General features: G+C 31.1%; 3 protein-coding genes across 3 annotated transcripts; all 3 read left to right on the top strand.

Moving 5' to 3' along the window:
* Positions 1-6,579: 6,579 nt before the first annotated feature.
* LOAG_02866 (hypothetical protein) lies at positions 6,580-7,420 on the top strand (the record flags this gene model as incomplete). The annotated part of the gene is made up of 3 exons (XM_003138403.1): positions 6,580-6,616; positions 6,648-6,820; positions 7,262-7,420. 3 exons carry the CDS (start codon positions 6,580-6,582, stop codon positions 7,418-7,420), a joined length of 369 nt encoding a protein of 122 aa, XP_003138451.1.
* Positions 7,421-9,989: 2,569 nt separating this feature from the next.
* On the top strand, positions 9,990-11,456 carry LOAG_17532 (hypothetical protein; the record flags this gene model as incomplete). The annotated part of the gene is made up of 1 exon (XM_003138402.2): positions 9,990-11,456. One exon carries the CDS (start codon positions 9,990-9,992, stop codon positions 11,454-11,456), a length of 1,467 nt encoding a protein of 488 aa, XP_003138450.2.
* A 22-nt stretch (positions 11,457-11,478) lies between these two features.
* Positions 11,479-13,140, top strand: LOAG_17531 (hypothetical protein; the record flags this gene model as incomplete). The annotated part of the gene is made up of 1 exon (XM_020450192.1): positions 11,479-13,140. The coding sequence occupies one exon, from the start codon at positions 11,479-11,481 to the stop codon at positions 13,138-13,140; it is 1,662 nt and encodes a 553-aa protein (XP_020306162.1).
* Positions 13,141-17,487: the final 4,347 nt, after the last annotated feature.

Genomic DNA, 17,487 nt, shown 5'->3' with positions numbered 1-17,487 from the left:
CTTCCTATTTGGAAGGAATCATTTGCTAAGATCTTTAAGCTTGGCTTTTTGAAGATCAGTTTAATATAATTTACTTCCATTTCAGTTAGTTTATGCAAAACAAAGAATAATCACACTTGGTACAATGACATTTATTTGCGTAAAATATGGCATTAAATAGTAGACACCTATTTCAATATTACCATCTTTCAAATCTGATACAAATGATATCGTCAAGATGATTCGTCTCATTTGGATGACAGACTACACCGGTACGCTTTAACGATTAGGAATCATTACTGAAATTTTCATATGTTAATATGAGTTTTTGTTTATATGCCCTAGTGTATTTACTCTCATTTATTTCGTTCTTAACAATGTTTAAGATCAAAATAATTCCTGATCCGTAAATACAAAGATGTTTTCTGACTATATAATTTGGCGAGTGCCCAGTTAGAAAAATTTAGAAGAATTAATTAGTTAGAAAAATTAGAAAAATTAATTGAGTGGTCATTGCAGATACCTCAGAAGACATTCATTCATCCCGATCGCTTTGAAATGAAATGATTCTTTCAGTTCTGAAATCACAAGTTTCTCAAAGTTTGAAATTTCTCTAAGCTCCTCTCATCGTAAATTATTATAACAATGCTGAACATCTCTTCACAAGAAATAATGTTTCGTTCATAATGCTTTCACAATGATGTAGACTATGTTGGATAATTTAAAATACTGTCAAGTCCATTGTTGCAACTTTTTAGACATTAAAAATATGTTTTGGAAGAATTGTAGGACGGGATTCTCCTAAAAAATTAGTGGTACAGTCCGACGAAAGACATATCGACTTTTATAAGTTCTTACTAGATTATATTGGGACTGAAAATTGATTCTCTGAATCCCCCACTGGGATAAGCTAACTGACGAGATTCAACCATCCGAAAATTGCATAACGGTTGGCACACGGCATGCATAGCAATGAGAATCTATAAGTTTGATTTCTTTTAGGTTGGAAGTCCTAAATTTTAGAGAAAAGGCGCAGTTGAAATGAAGGTGCCTATGATAACGTGTAGTAATTTTCTTGCAAAAACCAAGCAAATGGAAGAAAATGGTATATTGTCGTCAGGTTTGCTTCAGTTCTGTTATGCCGTTAATTTCAATGCATCGCTCACCTGGAGGCTCCACTTGAAAGTGAAATGGGATGGTATAACGATGATATTAGTAACATAAAGAATTTCCACCAGTTGAATTCCAGAACAAGGAAGCAGGAATAATATTTAGACGAATAGAACGGTACTAATAACGATCAGGTGTTTTTATTTGCACATCAGATGACTTCTTTGATAACGGCGCTTTTTTCACTGTAACGTAATCTTCTTGAAATTAAGTTGACCAATGGATTTCAAATGATAAATACCTCTTGTTCCTACTGGGAAGAATTTGCACAGAATCTGCTCTTTTTGAAGTTAGTTTATAATTGAAACATTGTTTTAAAGGTAGTGGAAAGGATAAATCTGAAATAAGATAGATTTCATGGTTTAATTTTCAGATTTCATCTGCACTATGAGAGAAGAGGAAAGAAAAATACCGAGAACGACACAGGAAGGATCCTTACCTCGATTCAGTATTCTGATTTGCCTTAAGACTTGCAGTAAGGTAACCTATCTTCATTCATAAAATTTTTGTTACGGATGCTTCGTATCATTTACATTATTGAGCCGTAGCAAAACTGAAGAAAGTTTTTGACAAATTTTAGAAGACAAAATATTCCAAGCATGTGAGAACTTCATTTCGCAAACTGGTTAGACTATTCAAATTTCTCGGTTAAGCGGTTTTAAAAATAATTTAAAGTCCCAAGCATTTGTTTTTACATCAATCCAATAACCCCAGTGTCCTCTCATGAAATTGGAAGATGTCTGTCTTTTGCAGTGTAATCTGAATTGTAATAATTTTATTGCATCCTTACGCCCTTTGTAAAGGCATTAGAATTTTAGGAAAAATTGCTCAAGCATAAGCTTATAGGACCTTAGTTATCAAAGCATATAATATTAAATTTGATTCTCTGGAAGAATGCTAAGGTTTTATTGTGTCCAATAGATATAAAGGAAGTATAACCCAACAGACTAAGATGTTAAATTATTCAAATAAGATTTAAACATGGTAGTTGAAAAAGTGGAAATTTAGCTCAAATTTTAATTTCAAATTATTGAAGAAAATGAAAGAGATTTACCAGCACAATAAGTATGCTTAAATAGGAGAGGAAAAATATGACCAACATCGACACAATATTAATGAACATTACTGCAGTTCGACGATTTGTTCTGTGCTCTAGAAATGTATATTTTTATCAAAGAAAATTAGAATGAAAATAGTTCTTTCAATTGTCTTCATAGTCCTTCTGCGTGTGTGTAAATGTGTGTTTTCTTTCTGAAAAGATTCGGTGTAACCTTTTTCAGAATTGCGTAGAGTCCTTTTATAAATATTGCTAGAGTTATTTACCATAATCACAATTATTTCAAGACTTCAAGATAATCGTAATATCTTCCTTAAGTAGATTACCGAAACAGAAAATTACCGAATTGCATTTAGAAACGTAGAAATGACATGCACAGATATTATATTCATTTTCGAATAATTATGTTTGCAAATTTTTCGGATTTTCATGTATTGTCATAGAAAAATAAACAATCTATGATTACTGCATGTATTACTGGTGTTGAAAGTTCCATTTGCTCACCACAGCTGGATGAGAAGATTTGAAAAAGTTCGGAAATGTAACCGAAACAATACTAGGTATGAAACTTATTAACCAACTGTAATAATTAGAAAAAACAAATGATCGCCTTGGGTGTTATCAATGTAAATGAAAGGATACTTTCATATGCAGTTAGCTTATGATCTAGAAGTATGCAAAAATTCTAGATCATAAGGTAACTGACTATTGCAACTATGTTTGTGACGCGAAGGAAAGAATCGATACAATTGATCTATGATACAATACAATCTATGATTGCCAAAAGTTATTTGAATAATGTGAACTCTGTATGGCTTTTCAAAATTTTAATCTATTCAAAAATTTTGAATAGATTAAAATTTTTCGGAAAATTTTTTTTTTTGGAAGCTTATATATGAAAATTTGCAACTACTACTACAAACTGACAAGAAAAAAGTTTAAAAATAGTTTACCTAAAAAACAAATAAACCAGAACAACACGTCGTTTGAAGCGGCGTCTATAAAACAGTGGATAAACATTCATTATAAATGAATATCAGTAAATTGAAAATTATGAGTAAATTGCAAGAGGGTAATATTGTAGTTGTGAATTGGCTGATCTGGAAATTTCCGAAATAATTTGACTAGCAACACACTAATGCGATTAATTGAGAAATAGTACTTCTGAGTTTCTTTCAGTGATACAAAATCATTTTATTTTTCATTAGCAGTATAGTTACTGATGGGAGTATGAGGTAAACCCCAAACAATCAGGCAACATCCTCTAAGATATCCGCGAGAGAGCAGTGGAGAACCAAAAACGTAAAAGATGTTCTTAAGAACCTTTTTTTGATGTCTGATTATGATACTGATTATAAACAAATTCAATGTGATGCGTAGACATCCCAATATATCACATAGTATCACAACTACTGATAGCATCTTATTCTGGAAACAAAAAATTTCGAAAATTTAAGCAAAAATTGATCAATCTATTTGGCGATAAATTTTCAGGAGGATTATTAGAAAGATAAAAATCCCTGTAAAGGTATGAAGTAAAAAAGAGTATGAAGTAAGGAAGACTGAATGAAACTAAATGAAAAGTTAAAGATAGTTTTGAATTTATTCAAAACATAATCAACAGTTAAATTAGACAGCTACTATGAATTTTTTTTTCCCTAAAGTCAAGATGTAAAACAATTGGTTAGTCAAGATATAAAATAATTGGTTTATGAATATTTAACTGTCTTACAATATTTAACTTTAACTGTCTCTTTAGTTCAAAAATAGATAAATTTTGATGGTGACGGTCAACAAGTGCTATTGAATGGATACAATCTGTATTATTCATATCTCCAAATCCTGAAGATGATTTTTAGTAAATGGGGATTTCTCCATTTACTAAAAAAAGTTAGATATGTGAATCAATAAGCAAATACTAATTAGGAAATTCTGAAATACAAGTCTTGAAGGGATTTTACTAACCTTCGTTTCAATATCTGGCTTTTAACTTCAAAATTCTATTTAGGAATTATCCTAAAGTATAATTGCAGATTTATAACTCACATTGTTAAGTGGGAAATGAAAGAGCATGCATTACGTCGATAAAGTAAGGCAAATAAATCTGAATTAATTTTGCTCACCTGCTACTCTAATATTTTCATTTCCTTACTAAACTTTAATTAATAAACTGAAAAACTGTAAAAGCCAGAAGAGCTGCATCCAATACTGCAGTAGAAAGCAGAAATGTATCTATAAAATAAGTTTACTTTCTGCGAAACCGCAATTAAATTAAGATATGATTGTGCGTAGTTAACATCTTAATAGGAAAGAGAAGGGAAGGAGAAAAGTATTGATGATTTTAAGGCTGTCACTTAGTATATCATCATCGAAATACGCTAAAGATCATAGACTACGGCTGAAATGTCGCTCTATCCCTCCAGTCTCCGCATTACCCGTTTTACTTTCCCAAAAATCACATTTGAGCAAGAGGGAATTGTCAGCACATGAGCACCATAATATGCTGGATTAAGCGAAAAGTGGCATTATGCAATCCTAGCATCATAAACTTCTTCCCGGAAAGTGTGTGACAGAAGTTAAATAAACAGTCGTCGACTGGCTTTAAAAGATTAGCCTACTCTTCTCAAAATGATGACAGAATTCTTCCTGCTGCACATTCCTTCCTCTCTATCACGAAAGTATTCATTTCATTAGTGATAGTGCAAAGGTATCTCAGTTCAAAAGCTGAAAAGGAATGAGACTTAAGAGCTATATATTAATAAGAATCTGATCTCTTTTTCTCCATGTTATTATAAACAAGCACAAAAAGATCGAGTCCTAAAACGTGTATCGGAATTCTGAAATATTAATTTGAGAATAGAAGCGCGACGAACCATTGCATTTGCATTCAGTGATAATCGATCTCAGTGATAATTGGATGTCAGAACATGACGAAAGACAATCACTCAGTGGGAAGAAGAAATGGAAAATGTACCGAAAAGAGTGGTTAATTAGCATTTTTTCTTCTAAAAATTATGCATTTTTGCAAAATTTCATGACAACATTTCTTATGAAATATAATAGATTGCAATGAGTTAAATTAAAAAGTTTTGTTAAATTTCTACAATTATTCAGCAAGCAGTTAACAAATATTTTCCGAAATCAGTCTGCTTTTATTGAAAATTTTTTAATTAGAAGGAAAAATTTTGTTAAAAGCTGATGAGAAGGAATAAAGTAAAGGCAACAAAATTTCAAGCTGTTTATTTTTGAAATTGATAGGAACCTGCCAACACCAAAATCTATACACAAAAGTTTAAAAAGATACAAGAAAGATGTCATTAGGTTCATAGATCAAGTGATTTGCTGCATATGTAAATTTGAATGACTTCGAACTTTAATTATAGAATCTGAAAGCAATTGAAAATACTAAAAGTATAAAATAAGTTAATGACTTCGGTTAGCCAGCCGTACAGTAGTTACCTAATAAATACCACTACCTTTTCGTTTTTTTTCTCTAGTACTCCTCAATGTGCCTAATTAAACGACCTTTGGACAACCAGCATGTTGCATCTCATCTTTATAACTTCCTCACCGAATGTATTGTCATTAAAACCAAGGCATTGAAGCGCAAAAGTGCCATCTATTATTTTGTTGATGTCGGATGAATCACTCTTCCGAATTCGTCTAGTTTTTGAAGTATATCTAAAGCGCACCATATTAGCACAAGCTTCTGGTGAAGAAATTTACTTTTAGCAACAATTACCTTTACACTTTTGTTCTACTTTTTTTTTTGTTTACGTTTTTTAGTACAAAGATCAACTATATTGGCGATCACTTTCTGAAACGCATTTTCAGGAAGTTCAAACAGCTTATTAATAATATATAAAATTTGGAAATCTGCTCAGAAAGTTTTAAAATTTTCAATACACTTTTCAGTTCGCTTATTGTTTCATTTCGGCTTCCAAAATATGTTTTTTAAAAAATTAATCATCCATATATATTCGTATTTTTTATTTCATCTGTTGTACTTACTTTCCTATTTAAGAAATACTTTGTTACGTGTTATTTTTAAAAAAGTAACAAAAATTATCACTAAACTGATATTTTCATCTCAGAGTGATATGATATAGAGAAGTAGAATTGCCAAAGTTTCTAACTCATGTTGCTTAATTATTAAGAAACAATAAATAAGTCCAGTTAATATAATTCTCGGAAATTCTGTCTCATTAATTTATAAATTAAAACTCGATAAGATTCCCAACCTAAATTTGGTTTTAATTTAGAATTCCCTGCTGATTACTATTGTGAAGTAAATGAACAATCAATTTTGAAAATTTTAATATTAAAATACTGATGGTCAAAAATATGAAATAATTGCAGTGTGCTAAGTGGACATGAAGGAAACGATGGAAAGGACGGGGAATGAAGGAGGTGAAAAAATTCATGAAATGAACTACTAAAGGTTATTGTCCTCATTTGTTCACGGTTGTCGGAACTACGAAGAGATTGCCCGTTGGTGTCGAATTATGTAATATCAAATTGTTCGGCTGTAGCAAAACATATCCAAAATTTGTTCCCAACATATTTGCAGAATTAAATTTTGTATCAACTCTTCATAGATTATCTTCTTGTTTAGTATTTAAGAATGAACAAAGATCTGTGTCACACTAGGGTCAACGCATTATGGTCAATCCATTTATGTATCACTCATTCATTAGCAATACCATTATTATTTCATTTTTTTTTTTCAATTATGTTGAACCTGGCAATCCTTATACATCTCAGGATTTCTGAAACAGATTATAATAAACTATATTGTTGTATTGGTATTTCATAACATTTTGTTATTGAGAGTTTAAAAACTTCTAGGATTCCTAGAACTCTCGCAATCCTTTGCTATTTATATACAGTCCTTATCATTATCACTGTAACGAAATATCACGAATAACCATATTAGGCCAACTGTTACTAAATCATTTTGAATTTTATTATACATTTTCTTTCGCAGACATAAAATCGTCAACATCTGGCTTTTTCACCAATTGGAAAAAAAAAGGAAGCCATTCATATGTTTAGGAAAGTGAATTTGTGATAAGGATGGGAAGGGAATGTGTTCAATACCAATACCACCAACAGCAACTACTAGTAGGCAAAGAGTATGTATCATCATCGATGGGACATTTCTACTTGTTGTATTTTGAGGAAGATGTACGCCACAGTTGTTCATTTGCTTAGCACTTCTCATTGGCTAATCCTTTCATCCTTCTTTAATCATTCCATATCAATACATTTTTTTTTCACTAATCTTGACTCATTTTTTAAAAATTTTGTTCTTCAACAATATTTTCCAATTTACATAACGTTTACTTGCAAGAGAGACATTGAAGAATGACATTTCGTTATTAATTTCAAATAGATCAAACATTTTTGGTGTTTTCAAATAAAGATTATTTTTTGCTGACATTGTCACCAAATGCTTATATATTGATTGGATTCCCGAGAAAGAATTGTTTCGATCTATCGCTAAGTCAATGTCAATTTTTTTTTTCTAAATTTTTTTTTCTCTAAATTTTACCCAAACTAACACCATGCGATAGTATTATTTACATTTTTTTTCAGGCTTTTACAAATTAATTCCACTTTATTTCATTGCTATTTAACGTAGGCAATAACAGGATGAGTTTTATAGGAATAAAAAGTAAATTATACTTAAAAATATATTCTAAAGCTTTGAAGTATTGACGGACTTCTTATCTGATACATTCCACTTTTGTTTTCACATATTATTTTCTAGGGTATTTTAATGATTAATTAAAATTTATCAAATGCTTTTTTCATTATCGAAAAATTTTCGTCGATGCAAAACGAAAGAGAGAAGAGCTATGCAGCCGTTTGTTGACTTTTGACCATCATTGCATCATTGCAAAATAGTTTCGAGAGTGAACGGATAAACAGTTGAGTCTCTGATCTGCCCGTTAGTTAGAACTATTGATTTTCTTACTAATACTTTTAAACTTCACTCAATGATATAACAATTTACCTTTACCCTAATTTTTGCTTTTAATTTTACCATGGCTTAGTTTGGGTTAGCTTTGCTTGGCTTGATCAATTACTTTCATCGGATAGATTCCTCACTATATTTATTTAAACTTTTCTTTTTTCTTTCCCGTACTGTTGTTTAGTTTCGATAGGTTAGGAAACAGTATTATAAAAAGAAAAAATTTGACGACAAGATCAATGGTTGTTCGTAAATGGGAGCAACGAAATGAAAGAGTGGTGCTTAGTTTACTACCATCATTTGTAACTTGCGAATTTTTTATTCCTCGGTATTTATCTTAAAATCACTTTACTCGCATTGATATATTTTACGGATGGCAAAAATTTTTTGAAATAATGAAATGTCTTAAAGAGTATACAAGTGATTTTTTTATGTGAAAAATAAATAGCTAAAATTTTCAAGATAATTATTTTTGAATCTGAATTGGCTTAAGGATGGATTTTAACTGAAATTAATGAACTACTTTAAAAAATAATGAAAATTGCTGTAATTTTCTGCATTTATTAAGAGTAGAAATAAAGACAATTAGGCTCGTAAAATATCAAATATTTAGCAGAACTGCTGAACGACTTCTTGCTATTACTAGAAATTTTAGGACTAATAAATTACATAAAACCAAAATATAAACGAGATTTTAATGGTATTTTCAAAGTTTCAAAAATTTTCATCATCACATGGAATTTTTAAACTGAATATCTAACGATTGGTAGATAGCATATGCTGCTCTTCTCAACATTTCAAAAAAATTCGAAAAATGTTTGATTTCTAAATCGTCAAAAAACAAAGCATATTTTTATTCATTTCTATTGCTTCGTAGAAAAGAGTTCAACAAAAAAACATCGATTAATGTTTTGTTGTTTGAGTTCGGCAACAAAAATAATTTATCTTTATTTTTTAAAAAACGTCAACAGTGAAATTGAAAAAATGTTATACGATATCTCCAAAGGACGTTTAATTCTTCATACAAACATCTTTTGACTATGATTTTAAGATAAGAAGAAATAGATTCTGACAAAATTTTAGTAACAATCAGGGTTAATGGAAGTGCAATTAATTGCACTGTAATTAATTACAATCCCATTAACCCCGACTGTTACTGAAAAAGAAGTTACATATTAATTATTTCTTCTTTAGAATAAGCCAAGGATGTTTGAAAAATTGCTTGTATGCAGCCTACGGTACATATAATCAACCAGGATACACCTGTTTCATTTTATTTATTAATAATTTCATTTAAATTTAAATCAATTCTTACTAATTATCAACTTTTTATATCAAAGGACTCACTTCCTTTTTTTATAGACACTCTATTACTGATAGATACATTAAATTATTTCCTCATCTATTGTTGTCACAATTTAATTAAAATTAAACAAAAATTTGTCCTTCCGTTGTTTAGATAAATTTCAAGGAAAAAGGTATGATGAAATTGTATTATGCCATATTATACATTTCAATATGTTTTAGAATAAATTTTGAAATAAATTAAATGAGTAAAGTTAGGAAATTGCACTCCCATACTACGGTAATGTGAAATGACCCCAATTAATGACGTAATTTATTTCACTTTCATTTTTGGAATAATAACTCTTCCATATTTGAATTGTCTGCCCATACTTATGCATTCCTAAGAGAATATCTCATTTGTCTCTTGCCTAACATTTTTACGCGGATGAAACATTAAATGTTGCTTGGCATAATCTTCTATGCTTATTTATGCAAGTTTGAACGACATTTCTTTCAGTAATGGCGAACCAGGAGTGGAATAAAAGAGTGGAAGATAATGTTAAGTTATATGGTAGGAAATCATTTGATAATCCAGAATTGCAACAGCATACATCCGGAAATGATATTCGACAAATTGACGAAGCAATAAATTCGCAAAGTTTGATGCTTGAAGATCAACAACATCGTAATTTTTCGGAGGAATGGCAAACTGAGAAGCAAGTAAACTTTGAGACTTTATATCATGACGAAAGCTCGCGAAGGGATGAAGCAGAAATAAGTGATGACACGGTGAATGAAAATTCCGGAAATTGGGATTTCGGAAATCAGCAGTCCGAGAAAGATGAAGTAGTACCCAACGTTTTCAGCAAAGAAAACATTGAACAACGAACTCCAATTGGAGAATTAGGTCTAAAAATTAACGGAACTGTGTTTCCTGAAGATTTTACGACAAACACTATTCTCATTGGGATTCAGTTCAGCGATGGAAAATTACTTGACGTAATTGGTGGTTTAAGTAACATTGCCAATGATCCTGAACGGGGGCTTCATCTTCAAATGACAGAATACGAGAAGCTGGAAGAAACAGAAACTCCGGACGAAATATTACATTTAATACCGACGAGTAATGAGGGCTCTCAAGAAACTCCACTTAATGCGGAATCTTCTGAAAGGGTTCATTCCAAAGAACTTATTAAAAGAGAAATCCATGCAGAATTGGAATATTTTGTGTCAGAAGCTGTGGGTGAGAGAGAAAAGATTAAGGGCGATGTCATCCACCTGACAATGATAGATAAAGCTCATCGTTTCACAGAAGATATTCCTTTAGAGCAAGATAAACTCGGAAAAACTTCTATCAAAGAAAAATATTTCGGGAACTTGGCTTTTTTTGAAAATGAAGAGGGATTTGCTGTAGAACGAAAAGAAATTGGCCGCAGAAATGAGCTTATGGAATCGCTGGTATCGGAATATGATCCGGAAAATGCGACTCAGAAGATTTCGAGAGAAGATGAGCCAGAAAAAGAAATTGCTGAAAGAAGATCTAAGCAGCCTTCGATGAATATAAAATTAGCGCAGGTTTTGGAAAAACCTGAAAATGTAAAGAAAATTGATGAACGTCGAGAACAATTTGAGAGTCAAGAAGTTCAAGAAAATGCACTTTATGAAGAACAACAAGAAAAGGAAACGAATGCTGAAATCGATGGGAATATAAAAACTCCGAATAAATCGATGGGAATGATTTTAAAAGAGAAAAAAAAAGCTTCTGAAACAAGTGTTTTGGTTCATGAGAGTAAGATAGTACCGGAAGAAGGCAGAAAATCTGATTCTGCACCAAATATTTCGGGTCCCAAACATAAAATGGATAGTCAAGAAAGTGATGGGAATACAGCAGTAAACAGTGCTACGGTCAAAGTGAAGTCTACTGGCTCTCTTGGATCTGTAAATATGTGGGGAACGCAAAAACTCCAAGAAGGGTACAAAAAGTAAGCATTCTTCACCAAACGAATTGATGACTATTAGTAAAGATGCTTTAAATGTCACATCACTTAAATCAACCTTAAAAACAACCAAGAAAGCATTGCCAGTAACTACTGTTAAGATGCTATCAGAATCGAGAGATGGAAGAAGCAATCGTATGGTGATGACTGATAGGAAATCAATGACAAAATCAGCCGTCGCTTTACCTTCACCTTTAGTTTCTATGAAAACCACTATCTTGAAGGAGAAAAATGTTGAAGAAACTGGACTGAAACATACGAAAAATGTTATGAATAGTAATAATGTTAAGACATCAAAGCAAAACATTACTTCAACAAAAACGCCAACAGTAAGGCCAACTTCAAAATTAACTCAGAAAAAACTTCAAGAAAGTGTAAATTTCGCAAAATCACGACTGAACAACGATGCTAAGCCAAATGTGAAAGATATTATCACTGACTATCACAAAACAACAAAGACAACGGAAAATGATGAAAAAGGATTGATAGGAATGAAAAAGAAAATTGAAATTGCCAACTTCGAACCGTTAGTATGGTCGGAATCTTTGATGCCTGTATATGAGCAAATTTGGGAAAGTTACGAATCAACGATGGAGAAAAAGATCGAAGAAGAAATGAAAGTTGATGAGGTAATTGAAAATTTGGAAATTAGTAATTCGGAATCAGTATGGGAAATGAAAAAGGATTCAGAATTTATGGAAACTGAAGTCACAAAATCTGTTAGTTTGTCGGATAAAGACGGAATCACTGTCCCACAATGCTTTGTTTTATCATACAAGGATGAGAAGAAATTCATCCGAGACCTTTCAGATCCTTCAAAAATAGGGGAAGAACAGAATGAAAAAATAACTGTTGAAGAAGAGATAGTAGTGAATGATGGCAGTGGAAAGCGTGAAATTGGAATTTCCGGCTCGGTACCAATTAAATCATTCGAAGCAACAGAAGTGTCGCTGAAAATGGAGTTAAAAATTTCCTTGGAGCAAAAAACTCTTGGTACTATAATAGGACAAGGTATTGAAGCAGACACAAGCAAAAATCTCGGTAATTCTCATGAAATTATAACAGAAGTTATGGTACCAACATTAAAACCAAATCCTCCAGAATCGCAAAATGAAGCAGAAGTTGGTGCTGATAATGGAAAGGGTAAAACGATCACAGCTGAAGATGTGAAAAAAATTGAAGGGACAAAAGAAAATGAGGGAAAAATGCCACCGGAAAAGGAGAAACCAGAGGTAAAGTTTGAGCGAGATGATGGTAGTAAAGAATCAGAACAAACTGAAAAAAAGGCATCAATATTAGCGGGATCAGGTTCTGAGCAGCAAGCACAACCGAGGCTGGAAACAAATAATAGTCGTAGACATGGTGACGGATCTCGTAGTAAGCATTATCAGCGGAAAGGTCAGTTTGGTGGAATGTATTCAGACGTGCCGGAAGAATGTAGGCACAATGCGGCCGGGAAAGATGGTTCACGTAAGCATCAGCAGATTGGTTGGCAACAAAATTATTCACAGCTGCAAGACAACTATCAGCAACAACCGAGTGGACATCAGAATCATTCACCAAAGCAACAGCAACAACCGGGAGATGCCAACGGCGGATACAATCAGAACTACTCTGGTCAACAAGGACATAGAAAGCGCAATAAACGAAACAAGAAACCACGTAATTGGTAACAGCAATACTGATCCGATGAATTCCTTTCCGTCCATATGGCAAAAACAATTCAGTTAAGACCACAATCAAAACTTTACCGTAAACAGGTATGAGTCGATAATGCATAAAAATTTTATCGATTAGTTTTTGAACATCCAAAAAATGTCGACGTTTGAAGAAAACCAGAGTACATTGAAATGTTTGTTCAAATGTTTTCAGCAGCTCTTGAAAAATTGAAATGTTTGTTTTACTCCCTTGCTTGACAATAAATATTCTGAACTATTTCCAGAATTGAAGTCAAAATTAATCTGATTTATGGATCAGGTTAATTTTAATTTTAAGGAATCTTTGATAGCTAATATTTTGAAATTTCATTCTATATATTTTCATTCTTCGTTTGCAGGATTAATGGTATGGTACTTTGTATTTTGAACATAAACAGAAGTTTATTCTTGCATGGTAACTGTGATGATTATTAATGTTTAGAATTCATTTACATAACGGAATGAATTCATTTTTATAAATGGAATGATTGCTCAGTGATTGTTTCAAACATGAAATTGATGAATTTATATTGGCTGCAGCATAAATATCTTTAAGCAGAATACGGCAGGAATTAGATGTATCAATTTCACACGGATGAATTCTAAGTGATGCATTGATTATGTTTTGCATGAAATTTAAATAATGCCGGAAACCAGTATGTATTATCCAAAGATCACAAGAATTTTGTTTAATGATCGAGCTGTTAGCAAAGAAATCTTTTAGTACAAGTGATAAGAGGTTGATAAGCTATAGTTTACATGCTGCTTCATGTGATACAAACGTTTTTCATGCTTTTTTATGACAGTTACTTCCAACATTGCAGAATATCATTTGATATCAGAATGACTATGAGGAATTAGTGAAATCCATATCAACCGAATTATACCTCTAATTGTTGTGTAAAATTTCCATTACAATCAATTAATCGAAAGTTATCTTACCATTTTCTGATTTATAAGTATGCGGAATCTTTTACTTCTGAACATTATCCTTCTCTTTCCAAAATTTTCATTGACCCAACCTTATCAGTCATCAAACAAAAACCGCCCTATTAGTTTGCCTTTTTTCAAAGTGTTATATTTGAATAAATTATTTTTTTATAAATTTAAAACATGAATTTTTCTTCTCTAGCTATATCGATATGTCACCTCAGTTGAACAATGTTAAAAATTATGTAAATTTTGGTCTTGTCTGAATTTTTCCAACTTTCTCCCGACATTTGATTTTTATATAACGAAATTGGAAGTAATTGTTTGAAGAAGAAACGTTCTGGGCATACATGCTTCAAGTCGAATAAATTTCTTTTATCAAGTTACGATAGTTTAGTTAATGGCTGACGAACACGAAAGTTTCTTCATCATTCAACTTTATATTTCTTCCTTTTCCCACTCTTTTCGACGACATCATAGTGAAACCATCGGATAAGCACAAGAATTTTGATATTTAATATCATTGAAAAAAGGGGAACTTTTTTTTCAATCTTTCGTAAATTTTATTAAATACTTCCAAATGAGATCGAATCATTTCTGTTATCGTTGTTTGCGTGATGAATGAAAGATTAAAAATTAAATAATGCAAAAAATTTTTAGTTTACCAAATTTTAAAGTAGATTTTTCCATTCCCATTTTCTTTAGATAATTATTTTCATACCTTCGAAGTAGACTTAAGATGAATCAGATAAGGGAAGATGCATTGCGGCAATGCTGAAGAAAATGATTCTCTGATATGTAGTTAATACTCAGCGGGAATGACAAGATAGATCGAAGATATTGTGACAATTGTGACAGCAGGAAATATTCGGTATGCTCATCATCATCTTTGATCAATAGAATTATTTCGCTGATAAAGAGTAGAAATTTTCATAGTTATCTTCATTTGTGTGATATAAAAAACATAAATGAAGATCAAAAGCTGAAACCGCTAATACGATAAGGAGGTGGACATGACTGCAAGCATATCACAACATAAAACGGTGACACTTGTCAAAACTAATTCTGTCATAAATGATACATTAGTAAATGAATGGCAATAAATACTACGTGTTATTTTTCTGTCAAATACAAACACTGAATTTATTTTATTTTTCATTTTGCTGCATTTATCATTGTTCCCAGAAATCATTTACTTGAAATGATAACAGCAAAAGTAAGATTTATTCCAGAAAGTTTCAAACACTCTATAAAGACATTACAGATTATTTAAACGGGGTCAAGCTAGCTAGTGAAACATAATCGATTACCTGAATTCCGAATAATGCATAAGGCTACGTTAAACATTTTGCAGAATTATAATAATAATATATAGCTCAACTCAAATAATTAATTTAAAATGTTTTGACACTGCATTCCGCAAAATACTTGAAGATATTTCTACTTGACATAGTAATCATAGCACATGCCTATTTATATTGGTATTAAAATATTCAAAAAGGTAATGTTTAATATCAAAAAAATTATAGTAGTATATTATTTGTTTTTTATTAGTATAACATTATTTGGAATATGCCTAAATTATCTGTACAATTATTAAAAAATTTTTCGAAATCTTTCAAATTTTGATGATATATTGTTTCAAGTAAAAGCAACAAAAGACATAACTTAAGGTGACAATAAAGTTTCATTTTAATCTTGTCTATTTTTCAATACTTCAATTAATTTAAATAATGATCGTAATGTCAATGTGATGGTGCAATATACCTTCTTGTGTACTTATGCAAAGGGTAATTGCATAGATATATGTAAACTGCATTAGTTTATAATCCTCATTGATAACCTGCTGGAAATTTTTGCAAAAATATTATGTGCTTCCATCGGTCTTTCGGTTGATAATAATCAAAGCATTCTGAGAAAATAACATATTGATAAGCCCAATTGATAAGCTTAAGTACTATACCAAAATAGTTTCCGCTAACAAGTTGCCAAGTTTAATTGAATACCATATTAATTCATGCATTAGATAATCTAATATTTGTTATGGCAGATTAACTGAACTATCTTTTTGATCATTTTATGATTTATTGCTGAAAAACTTTACAGGATTTATTTGGATATGCCATGATTAATATAAATATAAGCGGTCTTAGAAAAGGTACAGGTAAGATAAAAATAAAAATGAAGTGATATGAAGAAGAAAAATAATTAAATGTCAAATATCTGTTAAATATTTTGGCGAAATTAATGTCATTTATCTTAACTTTAATAAGTGATATTTTTGGGAATAATGTGATAAAAAATCTGAAATAGAACCATATTCGTATTTGACCTTAACAACACGAAAGGTTAACAATTTTTTTCCGACTTACTTTAATACCTTCACTTGATACAGTAGTCATAGTCGTTTGATAAATAATATGACCTTGTCAACTCCCTATCCTCTTTTCCTGTCCTTTTGCGCATCATTTCTTGTACAATTACTACATAGGGAAACATTGTCGTCATATGTTCATTGAATCATTATAAGCTATTCAATGAAGATAACCACTTAAGATATTGGATATTTCCTTTTGTTCGTCTTCTACCATATAATAACCGCTTTCCGGGTAAACTTATTCCTATTTCAGTTAAATAAACATATAAAGGGAGTAGGCATAAAAAGGCATGATTAAGAAAATAGGAGAAGGTAAGAATGACGTCGAGATATGTCCTTAGATGACACGACATTTGACATCTTCTACTTACCGAGAGCTTCTACAGATTGTTCACCGCCTTATGATTATCCCTTTCGTAAGATGCTCTTGTTAACCTCTTCCTTTTCTTTCCTCGAATATATTCACGTATGTTCCCGCTTCAAATTACCACATTTCGGTATCTTTTGAAATATTTTGATTGCTCCAAACAATTATTACAAAAAAAAGAAAAAAAAGGAAAAGAAAAAAAAACCAAATGATTTTTTGTTTCGACAACTGAGCATCTGAGGTAATTATCTTAAATGTTTCACATCATATTATTATTACTGACCAATAGGCTTGTTTCATTTGCTTTTTAAAGGTGTTATATTGATTTACTTAAGTTTTTGCATCAAATTTAAATCACTCTCATGATTCAATCAGACATATCCCACCAATTAATTATTTCAGATCCACCGAACATCAACGGTATCATTAAATTATATTGAGAAATAATTGTTATTTGAATAATCATTAAGATTTTGTAAAGATATTTGGAAAATTTAAGTTTTATATTTTTGAAATTAATTTCTCTTATGCAAGGTTTATATTTCGATTATGCTCTTAATCCAAACTGATTAAGCTCAGATGATTCATCTTTGAAATGTATTCTTAAAAAAGATTTACATAGCAAAATTAAATCATTAGCTAATTTTTG

The sequence above is a fragment of the Loa loa genome (assembly GCF_000183805.2).
Source record: "Loa loa unplaced genomic scaffold supercont3.88, whole genome shotgun sequence".
Taxonomy (NCBI): Eukaryota; Metazoa; Nematoda; class Chromadorea; order Rhabditida; family Onchocercidae; genus Loa; species Loa loa.
The sequence above is the reverse complement of the archived record's forward strand: the minus strand, read 5'-3'. Positions and strand labels throughout refer to the sequence as shown.